At 43.0% G+C, this 18,477-nt stretch overlaps 1 protein-coding gene across 2 annotated transcripts; it reads left to right on the forward strand.

Moving 5' to 3' along the window:
- Positions 1-2,786: 2,786 nt before the first annotated feature.
- On the forward strand, positions 2,787-16,564 carry ETV3 (ETS variant transcription factor 3). Of its 2 annotated transcripts, none has more exons than XM_066362125.1 (5): positions 2,787-2,917; positions 4,769-4,824; positions 5,416-5,653; positions 6,811-6,926; positions 11,747-16,564. In XM_066362125.1, exons 2-5 carry the CDS (start codon positions 4,779-4,781, stop codon positions 12,880-12,882), a joined length of 1,536 nt encoding a protein of 511 aa, XP_066218222.1. In that variant the 5' UTR covers positions 2,787-2,917; positions 4,769-4,778; the 3' UTR covers positions 12,883-16,564. The 2 variants fall into 2 exon arrangements, with proteins under 2 accessions (XP_066218222.1, XP_066218221.1); XM_066362124.1 differs by having other exon boundaries at positions 2,813-2,917; positions 4,766-4,824.
- The last annotated feature ends 1,913 nt before the right edge of the window (positions 16,565-18,477 follow it).

Below are 18,477 nucleotides of genomic sequence, written 5' to 3' on the forward strand. Positions count from 1 at the left end.
CTAAAAAGGGGAAATGAGAGGAAGGGGTATTTGAGGACAGTAATGGACGTGGAATTAAGGGCAGTGCCAGTGGACAAAGAAGGCTTTGAGCTTTGAGCAAGTGGAAATCCAAGAGAGATTACAACCTGTCTTGACTCCTAGATTATGCCTAAGTGTTTTCATCCCCATGCTTTTGGAAAGTTCATGCTCTCCATATTTCATGAACAAGAAGAATATCCACATTGTGAAAGCCTGTCTGTAACAGATGAAGGCAGCAGTGCTCTGGTAAAGGAAGACTGTGGATAGGGGCCTTTGGTACACTGAGCAAGAAGTCCATAGCCATCCAAATCTCCCCAGATTCTACCATCACAGTAAAAAGTTCCCAATGCAAAACTCATTTATCTGGATTTACAAATTAGGAGAGAATTTCCAGTGTGCTACATCAAACCCAAATTACCTGTTGGGTTTCAGGTCAGTAATTAGATTCTTAATGTAAAAACTACGTTGAACTTTTCTGGCATATAAACATTTCTCAGTGTATCAACTGACTCCTGCCAGGTACAGACCTGTTTATCTCTGTTCATTGTGTTTACTCAAGTCATCCTTTATGATTCTAATTAGTCAGAGACGCTGCAGCAGAGAACCACTGGGAGACTGAGGTGAATAAGAATATGCAGAAAGAGTCCCTATACACTGATTCCTGGCCATTTGTAAAACACTGGGTCCCTGGAGATTTAAGTGCTGGCTTTACCCATGACAATCTGAGCCATGAGCAAAAGACTAGTAACGTCAGACTTACAGATGAAGGTGCTCACCTTGGTTTCTGAGTTGACACAATTATTAAGATTTGCATGGATGGTATGAGAATTTGAGGTGTTTTAATGTAATGATTTTTATGATTATTTTTGCCGACATTTGTTCATCTGCTATATACACAATGTGCCATTCTCTAACAATTCTACGTGTATTAACACATTTCATACAACCACATAGTAGATAAAATAGGTATTATGATCATCCAGATAAGAAGCTGACAGAGAGAGGTTAAGACTTAACCAAAGTCACACAGCTAGTAGATGAAGGCACTAGGACCTGACTATAATTGACATCATTTAGCTAAATCCCAGTATTTTTAAAAGACTGTTCAACCAAACATCTGACATTTACATATGACATTGTTCTAGGTACTGTGCAGAAGATACAAAGGATAGACAATTCCTCCACTCAAAGAGCTAATGGTGTAGTTGCAGATGTTGGTAGTCCCATTTACGGAACCAAATACTTGGTCATTTCTAACCAGAAAAGACCTTACATCACCAATGCTATTATTCTTTCTTTTTATTTTATTTTATTTATTTATTTATTTTCTATTTTTCTGAAGTTGGAAACGGGGAGGCAGTCAGACAGACTCCCGCATGCACCAGACTGGGATCCACCCGGCACGCCCATCTGGGGTGTTGCTCTGTTGCAACCAGAGCCATTCTAGCGCCTGAGGCAGAAGCCACAGAGCCATCCTCAACGCTGGGGAAACTTTGCTCCAATGGAGCCTTGGCTGCGGGAGGGGTAGTGAGAGATAGAGAGGAAGGAGAGGGGGAGAGGTGGAGAAGCAGATGGGCGCTTCTTTTGTGTGCCCTGGCCAGGAATCGAACCCGGGACTCCCGCACGCCAGGCTGACGCTCTACCACTGAGCCAACCGGCCAGGGCCTATTCTTTCTTTTTAAACAGAAAGGCAACTTTAGGCCCAAGGGCCCAACAAGCTAATTTATCAACACCTATAGAATGCCTAGGAGCAAACCCAAAACTGGAACTTTTCTAACAACTTATGGTGATGTTCCATGTTCTTGGTGGCATTCAGGACATATAACAAAGGAACAAGATAAAAGTTTACTGCTTTATCCCAAGTCGTTGTTCAATTTTTCTTCGATTCCATCTTCCTTCTTCACTTCATCACACTTTTATTCTTTGATTCATTTAACTTTTAATGATCCTCACTTCTCCCTTTTTCCTGCCTCTGAAGTGAAACTGGGCATAGGTACCATTCAGCTATACGGAGCTGGAGATGGAGATAAAGCTGAATTGCTTGAGAGCCTTTATCTTTGAGCTCGACAGGAAGAACAAAACTATTTTGGACAAGTTACCTGTAATTGCTTGAATAGGAGCAAAAGGTAGAAGGAAAGAGAGATGTATTTGAATGACTGCGGTAACAGACTTGCAAGCTGCTGAGATGTGGACAAATTATAACTAAATGCAGAGGGAGAGCGATAAGCGGGGAAACCGGTCACACTCCCTATACAGAGGTAAATGCCTAAGCGATGCGTTCCAGAGAACGCTTCTCAGCTGTTTTCCTCAGTACATGAAAGGGCCCTTTCTCAGGAGGTAGAGAACGCCCTCTGAAGTCTGGGTCCTCTGTCCATCGTACAGACTCTCCTCTCTGGAGCTTGCAGCAGTGTCGGGCAGGCTTTATCCGGACACTTCGGCAGTCAGGGGGTTCTGACGCAGTCCCTTCAGTGGGGTTCTCGGGGCGGAGCCTCGCCTGCGCGATTTTGGCAGGGACGCGCGGACACTCTTCACGCCGCCTCGCATTCAGCCCCGTGATCCGGTTGGGCCAAGTAGGGCAGCAAGCCGCCAGCGTGCGTAACACGCCTCCGCAGCGTGACGCACGCGCCGCTCCGGACGGCTGCGCGGCGGGAGGAGCGCCGGGGGCGGCGTGCGGGCGGAAGTCGACGTCCACGGACAGCGAAAGGGAAGGGAGACGCGGCTGGGCGCGGCGCAGCACGCAGGGAGACCCGCGGGAGGGCGCCGTCTGCTCCCCGCCCAGTCTGCTGAGAATGGAAGTGACGACAGCAGCCAAGGAGGTCACTTCCTGCTGGGGTGGATGAGGAGGAGTCGGAGACACCGCGGAGGAGACCGGACAGAAGACGGACCGTGCTGGGGAGAGGTGAGTCCTGGCCTTGCCGCCCCGGCGCTGCGGATGGACCTCCCGAGTCCTGGCGGGGACGGCGTCCTTGTGGCCGGGGACTCCTGGCGGGCCAAGTCTCAACCCAGTGGGCCTCACCCAGCGCGGGGGGCGGGGGAGGAAAGAGGCCCCTGTGGCTGAGGGGCGACGGGGACCCAGGGCATCGTTCGGGCCACGGGGCGAGGGAGACCCGGCCTGGAGCAAGTGGAAACGAGGCTCTGGGGACCGCTGGCCGAGCCGGGGCTCCGCAGCGCTTAACTGCGTGCTTCACTCTTCGGGTGGTCGGGATCTGACGAAGAGCGAGGGGCCTTGGGGAGGGGGTTGCCGAGTTGGGATGAGTGGCCCTACTTGGACAGGGTCCGCGGAGTGAATTTGTGAAACAGTTGCAAAAGTGCCTCCGGGCTCCTGAGAGAGGGACCTTTAGGAAATCGGGAGCTGGGGTGTCAGGGAGAGCTTCCTGGTCAAGTTACTGTTGCAGCGGTTTGGACCCGAGTCTTGGTGGTTGAAGGCATGACTGTGGCTGGATAAAGGCCCTGGAGTCCAACCGAGCCATCCAGGAGTTAGAGTCCAGGGCAGCATCCTGGAGCCTTGGGGAAATTAGTGTTTTTCCTCCCTCATTGTCACAGATGGGAGCAGCTGAAGAGGAGGAAGCTTTCTGTCTCAGCTCTAAGGCCTTGTTATTGTGTATCTTGTGCATGTGACTGTGTCTGTGTTTGTGTTTGTTTTCTTCTTCCTTTGGGGTATATATCTCATCCTCATTCCCCTATATCTCATCCTCATTCCCCTGTAGTCTTACAGACTAAAATATGCTGGTTTATTGTGTATTGTGAGGGGGGAAAGATCAAAGGATATAGAGGAAGCCTAGGTTAGATGAAATTTACAGGATTAGGAATTTGTCCCCACTCCACCCTGAGGCCGCTGAGGATCCACCCTGGGAAATACTGAGGGTAGATCTTCCTTTCCCTGCCCACATCTTCCTCTGGCAGTTTCACCCTTCCCTTCTTTCTGCTAAAGGATTAACTGATACAAAGCTGCTTGCTGCTAGGAAGAGGAAACTTATTGAACTGTAAATCTGGATGGAGTGAATTCAGATGGCAGCAAGACTCACTCCACTTATTGGACAGAGGTTCTCAGAAATGCTTGGGTTTTTGTTTTTGGTTGTTTTTTCCCTTTCTTTTAAAGGGAGGAAATGTAAATATTTTCTCCAAAAGGTTCTGGTAATGAGTATGTTTCCTATATACAGTAACTGTACATACGGTGTGTTTACTGTCTGTGTCCCAGGGTGTCTTTCAAGGAGGGGGCAGTTTCTGACTGGGAGTTTTCCTTCTCCCATCTCATAGAATTCAGTAAAATAAATCAAAACCAGATGTTCTTTCTTGAGTGGCAATCAGATGGTTTGGGTTTTTTTCACTCCTCTTTAAACTGGTACATCTGGGTGAACTCAAGTGTGTATATCTTGGCATCTGGTCCTGTCTAGTATAGAAGACAAACTGATTTGTTTTAGCTGCCTCTTTGGATCCATTTCACTGTACCCTTACTTTCCAAAGGGCTGATCAGGAGGAAGAAAGCAAATATTAAAGATAGTGTTTACCCTTTGTGGTTTAAAGTCAGGTGAAAGGTAATTATGGGCTTTGAAGCTGATGACCTGAGGACCATCATTTGATGACTTAAGGATTAGCAGTGTGGAGGTGACATGTTTGAAAGAAAGAGGGTTACATAAAGAGGAAAAGATAAGGAAAAGGAAGTTTGGGGAAAGGCTGTGCTAGAAAACCTTGAGAAGATAATAAATAATAGCACCTTAAAGTAATTGATGTGGCTTGTATCTCTCAGCAGGAGGGTGAAAATGAAAGCAGGCTGTAGCATCGTGGAAAAGCCAGAAGGAGGTGGAGGTGAGCAAAAGTGAATCATCTCTGGTGTACTTGGAATGCCCCTCTGTGGGTTTTTTTCTCTCCACTTGGGCTCTGTTAACAAATGCCAGACTGTGACTGACAGCCTCTTGACTGGGTGGATACTGCTAGGACAATTGTAGGCTTGTTTCCTGTGTATGCGTATCTAACATGTCTGGTCACCACACCTTTATCCCAAGCCTTAGAATCTCTTTCCTGTTAGAGATACAGTTCTAACTTTGGAGGTAAGGGATTTTCAGCTATATTTTCCTAAAACATTAGTTTTATCTTTTCTGTTTATTCCCTTTGGAACTTTCATGCCCTCCTAGAAAGTAGGCATGAGATTTAATAACATATTAAAGGGTGAGAGGTTAGGATATTTGGGTGCTCATCAGATTTGATATTGCCATAAGGAAAGGTAACTTCTCTGTACTTTCCTTTCCCTATTGTGTTTGCCTCAGCTGACCGAAAGGGTGTTTATGGCATGTTTGCACAGCACTCGAGAGATTCTGAGCATTGGAATGTGAAGTCACGAATACTGGAATGTATGTACCTAGCTCCTAACAACTTTGATCTTGCCTTTTCATATTAAAGGGTATCATTTTCCTGACTGGGCTTATAAAACAGAGTCGTCCCCAGGCTCCCGGCAGATCCAGCTGTGGCACTTCATTCTGGAGCTGCTGCAGAAGGAAGAGTTCCGCCATGTCATTGCCTGGCAGCAGGGAGAGTATGGGGAGTTTGTCATCAAGGATCCAGACGAGGTGGCCCGCCTCTGGGGCCGCAGGAAGTGCAAACCACAGATGAATTATGACAAGCTGAGCCGGGCCCTCAGGTAATAGAAAGTATCCCCAAATCCATGGTGTCAACAGATTTGAAAGGAGACTAAGCAGTTGATGAATGTTAGGTAAAAAGGGTATCAGGTGACAAGAGACTACACTGTTTTATGTCAGTAGTGTGTAGCTTCCAAGTGGAAGTAGAAGAGCTTTTGAATCTGAGTAGCAGAGGCACTGGAGGAGAAAAGGCCTATCTTTGGTTATATGTAGGAGGGAATTCCAACATGGTTGATATTGGCTTCCAGTGGACAGCAGGTTCTGCTCTGTAGTGGGTAAGAGTGTGTCATAAAACATGGATTGTAACTCATTTATAATCCCAAAGATTAGTTTAGCCTTCCCTATTGGAAATCTATTAGAATTTCTCTTCTTTAGGTTCTTCTGAAGGAAGCTAGAAAAAGAGTGAAGCAAACATAGGACTCACTGAATGGTACTGACCTAGCTATTTAGGAACCGTATCTGTGAGCTCAGTTGTCAATCCATAAATTGCTCCAACATATCCAAGATTGATCTATTAGTTTTCTCAGGTTCTCTTTTCCACTTGTCTGTCTTTATATTTCATAACCTTTAGCCCCTAAAGGACCAGAAGGCAGTTTATAACCTGTACTAATGAATAGATATGAGGCTGACAGTTCTAGGTACATTTAAAAGTGAAACAGGCCAAGTTGAGTGCTGTTTTCCAGATCAGGGTATATCATTGTTTGACCTGCCACCATAAAACAGTTCTCCATTCCTTTGTCTATGGCCTCTGGCCTCTAGACTGACCACATTGGGTCTCCCAAGAGATTTGTCAGCCCCTGCTTGGATAAAGCAGAAAAGAGAAACTACGTAGTGACATAGTGGAGCAGAAAAGAAATGTACTGTAGAATTGAAACTAGAGAGAGAGAAAAGAGGTGGTTGGGGCTAGGATAGGTGTTCAGGTACTTAAAGGGAGATTCTTTGTAAAGCTATAGCCCAGGATCAGAACTTAGTTGAAAATTGAATGAGAAAAGTAAGCTCCTAGGTCTCCCAGCCCTAACCTGAGGGCAAATCTGCAAGAGAATGATGGTGATATTTGCAAGTAATACTTAGAGCAAGAATTGTTGCTCTTAGTCATTACCTAAGTGTATCAACCGTCAGTAGGTAGAAGATAAGTTGACATGCATTCCTGTTTTTACAGATACTATTACAACAAGAGGATCCTTCATAAAACAAAAGGGAAGAGGTTTACTTACAAATTTAACTTCAGCAAGCTGGTGACGCCCAATTACCCGTTCATCAACATTCGGTCAAGTGGTAAGATGCAAAGTTTCTTGGTGAGGAATGAATTTTGAGTTGAAAAAGAATCCTAAAAACCCAAGTCTAAGACTGGCATGTTTAAGAGATTTTTAGAAACACAAATAATGTGACCCTTTGGGTTGCCTCTGCTCTTGCTTAGGTGTTTCTGTTCATCTCATACCCAGAGTGATAGGCTCTGCAGTGTCAAGATAAATGTATTTGGTGTGTTGTTTTGGTTCCCTTTTCTGCATATTATTTGTAATCTCCTAGATAGTATTACACTATCCCCATTAGGAATGATGTTCTGTGGGTTTATGTTGATCTTTATGTTCAGAACCCAGAGTTTTAACACCCTACCCAGTGGCTTTTTCATAGACAAGAACCTGTTTCTAAAAACTTCCGATTTTCTATGAAACTACCAAACTCTCTCTTATCAAGTGAATATCATCAAAACCACAGCATCCTTGATCACAGAAGAGAGGTTCATATGTTTGCAGTGAAAAGCAGTGTCTTTGATCTGTATCAACAGTTCCTCAGAGAACAAGACTCTAGAGCCTTCTCTCTTATGTGCAGCAAGGTTTCCCCTCTGGGATCTCTGGTGACAGCTTTTCATCAGAGCTCTTCACTCAAAGCAGAAGGCAGTCTCTTATAAGAGTGTGTTTGTTGATGCAAATCATACTCCTGCCCAAGAAAATAGATTGTATTAATCATTTTCTGACCAGCCATCAACACTGTCCTTGTGGCATTGTATGTGAAGGCAAAAAAATATAATTGTGATTTTGCAGTATTACAGCTTCTAATAGAAAAGTTGGAAATAGGCTGAAAAATTAGAACGGGGGTGTGGCTGAGAGAATATAATGCTGAGATCCATTGCAGATACCTATTTGCTACACACAACAAGTTAGGGCAGTTTTAGCTTGATGCTGCTATCATTACATTTCCATCTCTCATTCTGTAGCCACTCCCTCCTGTCTCTGGGGCATACATTTAAAAAAAAAAGTGGTATTGGAATGCATCTCTAATTACAGCCTGTTTTCTTTCCTTGTGCCTGAGGGAGAGGTGTTAGGAAATCAAACCTGTTCTAGCCACTGGAATCCCATTTCCTCTATTTTTCACTCTTGCTCCTTCCTTGTACACCTAGAGAAATTAGGACTCTAGATGGCTATACCAGCAATTTTGAAGATTGTGTTGGTGTTCATACCCCTCCATACCACTCTTAAGAAGCTTCGTTGATGGTTCTTCTGTCTTGCACCCATTCCTGTCTGTTGAAAACCCAAAAGACCAGCCATTGGACAGCCTGGAATGGGGCATCCATCAGCCCCTGGGAATAATGTTTTTCCCAGAGACAAGGAAATCGGGACTCTGACTCTGTGAAGACTGGTATAGAGACCTAACAGTAGTGGCCTGGCACAACCCATTCTGCCTAAGAGCAATGGAACCAACATTGACCTTCAGCTAAGCTCAAGACCCAATCAGAAGTTACAGGGAAAGCAGAGTAGTGTGTATTTCCTTTGGGCACATTGCTTGGTTGCTTACTCCTCGACACAGATAACTCCAAAGAAATAGTCATCTGTTCAGAGAACTTTTACCTAGATAGAACAAATGTTGTTTCAGGTTCTTTTTATGACAAAGGAAATATAACATTTTTTAACATCTACTTAACAAAGGTACTTTTGCTTAGTGTTTTGTGAATTATTTCATTTAACACTCCTAGCCAGGTACAGTATATGTCTCAGTATCATTTTACAAATGATAAAATTAAGGGTGACAGCAAAATCAAAGATTGATCAGGATGGACTGAATACAGTTACCTGTTGAACAGTTTTTCAGGAAGCAATTCCTGAGATTAAGGTACTGAAATCTTGCTGTAATTTACTAGATCAGCCATTCTTCCTTAGATTAGGATTCATTCATTATTAGTCAATAGATGATGTGTTAAGCCCTAAACACACACACACACACACACACACACACACTTTACAGGAACATTCTTTCTCAAGATATTTAAAATTTAACAGGAGAGCGAAGATACCGTATTTCCCCATGTATAAGATGCACCTTAATTATGGGGCCCGAAATTTGGAGGGGGAGAGAATTACATAAAGTTATTAAACTCACGTTTTATTTATCATAAAATTCATACATCTCATTGTCAAAACTCCCATCCATTAGCTTGTCCTCATCTGTTTCTGATGACGAATCACTGTCTTCGTATATTGCTTAGTCCTCAGTACCATCTGTGGCATTTGAAATGCCACACTTCTACAACCACTGTATAAGACGCACCCAGTTTTTAGACCCCAGATTTTTGGGGGAGGTGCGTCTTATACATGGGGAAATAACGGTATATGAGGTTTGATACAATTCAGATTGCAGAGTGTGATAACACTCTAAGAAGTAGGGCTATATGGATTTAAATCTTGGAGGCCAGGGAAATCATGTGTAGATAGTAGATTGATAACAGTTGGGCTGTTTGATCTGTGTGTTTTTTAAAATGAGGCAGTACATACTGGTTATAACACACTCAAATAACAGAATATTTTAGAGTAAAAGTAAAATGAATGCTCTTCCTTCTCCACAATGCTACTCACTGTTTGCAGTTTAAAGAACTTAACATTTGAATAGTGTTGAAAATACTTCTATATATTGTATCTCATTCTTATCATTAAAAGCATCCTATAAAATACTGTATTAAATATATTTTAAATGTTTACTTGTACTTCCATAATAAACAAAAGAAAGATATAGAAGATAGTAGTGCAAGTGATAACCTGTCAGAGTGTGGGTGTGGGACATACCACTTCAAGGATGAACTTGAAAAGCTCATGCTATGCCTTCCCACCCCTACCCAAAGTTGTTTATATAAAGCCTTTGTTTTGAAAAACTTTAAACCTAAGGAAAAATTGGAAATAAAACATTGTTGCTACACTTTATCCCTTTCTATTTATATATGCTTTTTAAAATCTTTTGAGATTAAGTTGCAAACATTATGATACTTCACCCCTGTGTACTTTAGCACATATCTTCCAGGTACAAGAATATTTACCTCCACATTACACACCCAGGAAGTTTAGCATTACTCTAATACTGTTATCTAATATGTGTACTATATTCAGATGATACATGCTGCCTGACCTGTGGTGGCTCAGTGGATAAAACGTCAACCTGGAATGCTGAGGTTGCCAGTTTGAAACCCTGGGCTTGCCTGGTCAAGGCACATACAAGAAGCAACTACTACAAATTGATGCTTCCCGCTCCTTCTGCCCCTTTCTCTCTCTTTGTCCTCTTTATAAAGTCAATAAATCTAAAACAAAATACAAGTAAATGATACATGCCTTTTAAAGTTTTTATTTTTGAACCATGATTATTTCTAATAAATTACTTACTGAGAGGGATACCTAACCATACTGTATCTTATGCACTTTTTTGTTTTTTCTCCTTATATCACTGTACTTTCACTTATTTGGATTTTTCTAATTTTTTTCTTTGCCCTGTTTTTCTTTGCCCTTATCTCTGCCTCAGAGTATAAAGAGCCCTCCTCACATCATTAGTGTTAGAATTTTTTCCAGGAGCCCACCCTGAGGTCTCAGCCAGCACACCTTTCTTATGCTCTATTTATTAGAAGGGCCTTTGGGGAGTTAATAAGTTATGAGCCTTTCAGGTTGAAGCGTTTAACATGGTATTGGTACCTTAGAGCTTCAGATTTTATCAGATTTGGGAAAGGTCCTGGATTTCACCCAATCTTCTCAATGCTTGAAAAGCATTTAAAGCAGGGTGGGAATAGAGATCATTATGTAAAACTTGTTAGAGAAATATAGATTTGGAGAGATTGAAAAAAATTTAAATTTTTGTAAAGTAGTGATTATATATCAGAAATTATAAAAGTTATACCATAAGAACTTAATACATATATGACCTTTTTTGTGTGTGTGTGTGTGACAGAGAGAGGGACAAATAGGGGCGGGCAGACAGGAAGGGAGAGAGGTGAAAAGCATCAATTCTTCGTTGTGGCACCTTAGTTGTTCATTGATTGCTTTCTCATATGAACCTTGACTGGGGGCTAAAGCAGAGTGAGTGACCCCTTGCTCAAGCCAGCGACCTTGGGATTTTGAACCTGGGTCCTCTGCTTCCCTGTCCAGTGCTCTATCCACTGCCCCTCTGCCTGGTCAGTCTGTGTGACCCTTTTTTTAAGAATCTGTTTTTATTCTTAAAATATGCTTTGTTCATGTTCATCTGTGTTTGGTACAGGATCTTTGTTCTTTTAATTTATTGCTTTACAAGCATGTCATTTATTTTGTTTGTGGGTTTGGTGTTTTATTTTGTTTTGTTGTTGCTGATTGCTTTACAGACATGGCCAGAATTACAAAAATAAGAAAAGACTGTTTGCAAAGTTGAAAATTAAAACAGGTGAAATATACACAGTATTTAGAGTTGCAGAGGAGAAGGCTCTTGTATCCGTTCATTCATTCAGCTAATAGTTATTGAACACCTACTCATTGTTAAGCCCTAACCAGCTGGAAATCTAGTTATGAATAATCAAAGGGAGGTCCCTGCCTTCATGAAATTTACATTTTAGAATACAGATAAACAAGTAAGTCATATTTCAGATAGTAAAGAATACTGTGAAGACAAAAGTGAGTAAGAGGCTACAGAAAGATGACAACTAAATTGAGGAAGCTGAGCAGTAGTTACTGGGAAGACAGGGAGCTAAGAGATTCAGTCCAGCTGGAGTGTTTCCTGTAGGTTTTAAACATCTTGTACTTATTTAGCATGTAAGTAAAAGTGCTGATAATGAATGACCGACCTCTGAAGTAGCCGTTTCTTTTTCACTATCACAGGTGTGGTTCCCCAGAGTGCACCACCAGTGCCAACAGCCTCTTCTCGGTTCCATTTCCCACCTCTGGACACTCATTCTCCAACTGGTGATGTGCAACCAGGGCGGTTCTCCGCTAGCTCTCTCACGACTGCTGGCCAGGAGTTGAGTAATGGCACTGATAGAAAGGTGGAACTTTCAGAGATGGATGAAGGCTCAGCCACTGACTGGCGCCGGGGCATGGATCTCATGTCCTCTCGGAATGCTGTTAGTGGAGGAGGGATTGGCCTTCAGAAACGCAAGCCTGACATCATGCTTCCTCTGTTCACTAGGCCAGGGATTTACCCTGACCCCCACAGTCCCTTCGCTGTCTCTCCAGTCCCTGGCCGAGCAGGTGTCCTTAATGTCCCCATTTCACCAGCCCTCTCCCTGACTCCCACTATCTTCTCCTATAGCCCATCTCCAGGCCTGAGCCCTTTCACCAGCAGCAGTTGCTTTTCCTTCAACCCTGAGGAAATGAAACACTACCTTCATTCTCAAGCCTGTTCTGTGTTCAACTATCATCTGAGTCCCCGAACATTTCCCCGTTACCCAGGGCTCATGGTTCCACCACCGCAGTGCCAAATGCATCCAGAGGAGTCAAGCCAGTTTTCTATCAAGCTGCAGCCCCCACCAGTTGGGCGGAAGAACCGGGAGAGGGTAGAAAGCAGCGAGGAGTCAGCACCTGTCATCACTCCTACCGTGGCTCCTGTCCCCCCAAGAATTAAGGTAGAGCCAGCCTCTGATAAGGATCCTGAGAGTCTCAGGCAGTCAACCCGAGAGAAGGAGGAGAACTCTCAAGAAGAGGGTACTGTGCCAAGCAGGACCATAGAAGAGGAAAAAGGCTTCTTTGCCCGCCCAGTAGCACCACCTGTCTGGCCCTCTGTACCTGTTAGCACCCCAAGTGAAGAACCCATAGAGGTAACTGAAGACAGTGAAAACAGGCCTGGGAAAGAGCCCAGTGCACCTGAGAAGAAAGAAGATGCCCTGATGCCCCCCAAGCTTCGATTGAAGCGGCGCTGGAATGACGACCCAGAAGCCCGAGAGCTGCGTAAGGATGGCAAGTTCCTCTGGAACGGGTCAGGACCGCGGGGCTTGGCAACGGCAGCTGCTGACGCGTAGAACTGGAAGTGGATTGGGAGCTGTTTATACTATAATCATATACATGTATTTATGTAGCAAGATTTAAGGGTGGGGGGAGGGGGGAGGGAATTAGACTGGTTTGATCATTCTGGGGGCATAGACTTGTATTTTTATGTTTTGGGGATGGGATGGGGCATCTTCTGTTGTAAATTAGATGGGATATGAACACCCTTTTTTTCTGGTGAGTTGGACATGGGGAGGGTATTGAACTGAGAAAAAAGAGCCTCTAGTTCCTGTTGAGGCTGGTACTTTCTGAAAAACTCCCAAAGGGCCAAGATAGTATTTGGTCCCATGATTGTTCAGGTTCCAGACTTCTTTCTTTTCTACTGTATTTATATATGGAAAGCCATTAATGAGTTTATTTTGCTCTGAGAGTTACATATAAACGGGGAAAGGGCACGGTTAGGAGGTTGAGCAGTGAGAGACCATTAATACTCAGTATTTGCCTGAGATGTTTCTTTATACTTATTTCAGAGAGAAAATAAGATAATCTCAATTTTACTGGGGTGGGGGTTTGGGTATTCAGATGTTGCTCTTTTTCTTTTTCCCTTTGTTGTTTGGCAATTTTTAAAAATCTTTTCTGTTTTCATGCTTTCATTTTTCTTTCAAAAGGAAAGGAGAGCATGGTTCTGTCACTTGTGCATCATCCACAGCTGCGGGGCAAGCGTAGTTATGACCCCACTGCTCATCAGCTGCCTGCGTGGCCTGGGGCATCTGGTGATGGGCGGCTATTTTTTCTTTAACTCTAAAACATGTTTTCAGGAATTATGAAACATACTGCCAGTTAGAGTGGGGCTGGGAGGCAGAGGCACTGAACCTGGCTGCGTGGGAGAGACAGGAAGCCCTGCTGTGAATTTTTTGGACTTTTCACCTACTTCATCTGTTAAGAAGCCATGAGGAGTTGTAAACTCTTGTTCAGGGAGAAAAGAAGAGGGCAGAAGGAAGTAACCTAATGCCTTTAAAAACAAAAACACAAATGACCTTTATTTTCCCTTTTCCATCGTGAGTGTAGGGAGCCAAACTAGAGTGTGACTGTAACAAGTTCATTGAGAAGCATGACAGTGGTGAAGATGTATTTTTGTTATGTCTGGTTCTTTTATTTTTTTTTTTTTAAGTCAAGCCTTAACAATGAACATACTTTAACATGATACGGGTCTGGTCTGTCAAACCTATAAAAGGGCATGAACAGCTTTTCAGATAATCCAGGAATTTTGAAGCATGGTTAAATTTTGAGCTACTATTTAGTCATGATGTTATTGGGATGGATAGCAAAAAGGCAGGATTGTGGGAATTAAGAACAGAGGATACCTAGAAATGCAGTAGCTGTGAGTACAAGTGGATATTTGTTGAACCTGAAGGAATAGATAGGAGATAACAGAAGGCAGCCAGATGCCAAAAGGCCTGGTATGAATGAAAGTTGGTGCCTATCCCATTGTGGCATTGCCTTTTTTGCCATACCCATTTATGATCAATTGACTATCCTACATGAGACTCGAGTTTACAGAGGGTGAAGAATTGTTTTTTCATGGGAAATTCCCTTCCATCAAGTTTGAAGGAATGGGAAAGTATTGATCTATGAGAGAAATGGAACCTGGACTATGGGCAGAGAGAAGCCACAGCCAACTGTGTGCACATGTAACTATGTAGTGTGTGGAAATACCTAACTGTGGCTCAGCTCCACCTGGCATCAGGGCAGCAAGGAGAGAAGTAACTCCATATCTGATAGGGGCTAGGATGTGGGCACAGGGACACTGTCTAGGAATGGAGAAATTCCTGACTCCACCTCAGCTTAAGGGAACTCTCTAGACTAAGAAGCATCAGAGGGTTGTCTTTTAATGTTGGTGGGGGGGGGGGGCGTCCTTTGTAAACTGGAGAGCATGTATGAGAGGGTCTCAGGAAAGGTTAGAGCAAGTGAGTTATTAGATGGCTTGGAATGACTTGAGTCCATCATGCCGTTTTGTTTTTTGTTTTGGCTTATTCAAATTCCATGAGTGACTTGTCTTTCCCTGGGAAAGGGACTGACAGAGCAGTCCCTGAAGACTCAGGCTTTGGTCAGGCTGCCTTTGGTTGGTTTTGTTTTTGTCAGTTTCTTTCTCTGCACCTCGACTTACCTCGAATCAGAAAGCAAGCCCGGGCATGTGGAGGAGGGAATCTCTTGTCATTGCCCGATCTAACCAGGGAGGCTGGCTGGCCACCCTCTTTGTCCACTAGAGGGGAGGCCAGCAGGTGTCGGTGTTAACTCAGGAATAGAAACATGAGGCCTTTAAAATAAGAGGAAGAGAAATCCATGATGTATACCTGTAATCCCCTAAAACCCAAGTGCCAGAATTAATTCCTAGATGCTGCTTCTGTTTGAAAAATAAGTCACTGCTTTTACTCTTGAAAAAAATACTCAAAAAAGTCCAACTCCATGAAAATGTTTTCTGGCTTTGAAGAATTGTTTGGTGTTTAACTGTTTCCTTTGATTGCCATTCCACTAGTAAATTGTTGGTCAGTTTGCACAGCACACTGGGGTTGGGATGGAGGGAAGGGTCCTTATACAGAACCAAACTCGGGCTTGCTCAGGAAGTAGACCGGGGAATATGGAGGTAGGCCGTTCCTGGCGTGAAGGGGTGGGAGGTAGTTCTTTCCCCAGCCTGCTCCGGGCAGCACCTGTAACCAGCCTAGCATAAAGCCAATCTTTTTTCTCTTTTGTGAGCACCCTATCACTGTCCAACAGCAGGTAGAAAAAGGGGGACAAAACCAGACCTATTTTCTCTCCCCCAGGTTTTCCAAGTTTTGCTGTGCCAAATGCTTAAAAATTTGCAAATATAAATCTTGAAATTTTATTAAGAACTTGTTCATGCAAACAGTTTTATGTTTCAACTATTGAAAATAAAGTAGTAGAGGTCAATGTTAAGGGCATCCAGCCTTGCTGAGCTTTTTTGTTGTTTTCCTCTCAGAGAATGGCTATGAGTGAATACAAACAATTCACCAGTCCCTTCACCTCAGTTTTCAAGCTGCACTGCATTAAACCCAACTCACTAACTAATACAGGAAATTACTACACCCTAGTCCTCCATGGGCCAAGAAACTTTCAGAAGCATTAAAAATATAGTTGAAGTTTTTTACTTCTCACCAGGCGGATAGAGTGAGTTGGCTATTTGTCCCTTTTTTTTATTATTTATTCCATAATTATGTTTGTGTTTTTTGTTTTATAATAGTAACAGAATTTTAATTTTGTTAAAAGAACTTTGATCCAGTCTTTCAAGAACTGTTCCATTTTTATTGTTGGGGAAAAAAATGTTACCGTTTAATTTGTTTTGAAATATTTAGGCATTCTTTGACTTATAAAATTGTGATGCAGGGATTTGTGAGTGAGATACTCACATGTGAAAGATTACTTCACTAGTTAGCGTAAGCAAAATAAAGTGTGTATATGTACATAAAATGTAAGTAATCTTAACTCCATTGTGCAGTGCCTTTTAGATGTCCCGCTTTCTATAAAGTCTTCAAATTTTTGCATATATATTATATATATGATGTAATGTTATAGAAATATATGTATAATATACATATTTTTTCCAGGGGTATCTGATAGCTCTGTATTTTGTTATGGAAGTTGGAAGAAAAAAAGTATTTTACCTCAGAAATTAAAGTTAAATAAAAAGAATACTTTTAAGTAATGTTTGTAGAGTGTTGGTTTTGTCGTTGATACACTGAGCCGTGGTGGTTATGCCAGAGATTTTGCCGAGTCTGCTAGCTCACCCACCCCATCCTTGTTTTTCCAGTTGTATTGGTACCAGCATAGTGAGGAGGTAGGTCTCCTAACAGTTTTGAAGTGTCAGTGTCCTTGAGTCATTGGCTACTGCTAGATAAAGGACAACTGAAGCCTGAGACACAAGTTAGTAGGGAAATTTCTCAAGATTGTTTGAGGATTCATTAAGTGTAGATGCAACAGGCCATGCTTTGTAAAATGTCCAGAATAGGCAAATTCATAGAGAGAGACGTAGATAGTGGTTGCCGTGGAGAGTGACTGGTAATGAGTCACATTTTTGTTCGGGAGGTGATGAAAATGTTCTGGAATTAATAGTGATAGTTGTACAAGTTGAATAAAATAAAACCCACTGAATTACAATTTTTTTTTTCTTGAGCAAGAGAGAGGGACAAATAGGAAGGTAGAGAGATGAGAAGCATCAATTCTTTGTTGTGGCACCTTAGTTGTTCATTGATTGCTTTCTCATGTGTCTTGACCAGGGGGCTCCAGCTGAGCCAGTGACCCCTTGCTCAAGCCAGCAACCATGAGGTCATGTCTCTGATCCCATGCTCAAGCTGGTGACCCAACGCTCAAGCCAGTGAGCTGGGGTTCGAACCTAGATCCTCAGTGACCCAGAATGATGCTCTATCCACTGTGCTACCGCCTGGCCAGGCTACAATCACTCTTAAAAGGATGAATTTTATGTGAATAATATCAGTAAAGTTAGTTTTGTTGGTTGGTTTCAGGTACGTGGCAAGCCAATGTTAGGAAAACTTAATATATCCCAGCAGAAGAAAGGAATCCAGTATAGGAGATCTTGGAGTATTGAATATCACAATACACACCCTAAGGAAAATGGTGCCAGACCGGTAATCTCTTCACCCTTGAGATAAAGTGGTCTAAAGATCCCAACATTTGTAGGATCACAGGCAGGTGTTAAATTTGACTTCCATGAAAAAGAGTCCTGTGAGGAGGGGAAGGCGGAACAGGCAAACTAGGAAGAATTACGGAGAATCTGAGGAGATGCCAAAAAATTTACATTTTATTCTGCTACTGATGCCATCCCCAATATTTTGCAAAAGTGTTTGTGCTAAGCCAATGAGCATGAAGGTCATCGCCCTGAGAAACTAGCCATTTTATATCTGCTCAAGAAGGCTATTCAACGCATTTAGATGGTAAAAAGTGAAGTGACAGTGGCTGACAGATTGATTTCCTGAAGCAAGCCAAGCAAAGCTGGGAATGGATTTGGATGCAGAACCTGCTGGGAAAGCTTCCTGCTTCTTTCCCCTCTTCCTGCTGCTGAAGGCAAAGAGAGACCTGTTGGAAGTGAGATTGGATATAGTTTTGAGATCAGGATCCCAGGTATCTGGTTCTGCCACCCTCTTGACCAATTCAATGCATAGAATTAGATGGCTATTATTCTAATTCTGAGCATTCTGGAAGTGAGTGACTGTAAGCAGAGAGGGGGAAAGTACAGAAGCAGATAGGGTCTGGGGGTGAGAACACTGAGGGGAGAGAGGGTGATGGGAAAGGCTTAGTCTCAGAAGCTGTCAAGATAGGTGAGTAGGGGCCTGGCCTGAGTGGCACAGTGGATAAAGTGTCAACCTGGAAATGCTGAGGTTGCCGGTTGGAAACCCTGGCCTTGCCTGGTCAAGGCACATGTGGGAGTTGATGCTTCCTGCTCTTCCCCCTTCTCTCTCTCTCTCTCTTCCCTCTCTAAAATGAATAAAGTCTTTTAAAGAATAAATTTTTTTAAAAAGATGAGTAGAGAATAAAGCTTTAAGTGGTTCTCCATTATCGCCCTGTTTATAGTCCTTAGTTTAGCTTAGAAGGCCCTT

The sequence above is a fragment of the Saccopteryx leptura genome, chromosome 2 (assembly GCF_036850995.1).
Source record: "Saccopteryx leptura isolate mSacLep1 chromosome 2, mSacLep1_pri_phased_curated, whole genome shotgun sequence".
Lineage (NCBI taxonomy): Eukaryota > Metazoa > Chordata > Mammalia > Chiroptera > Emballonuridae > Saccopteryx > Saccopteryx leptura.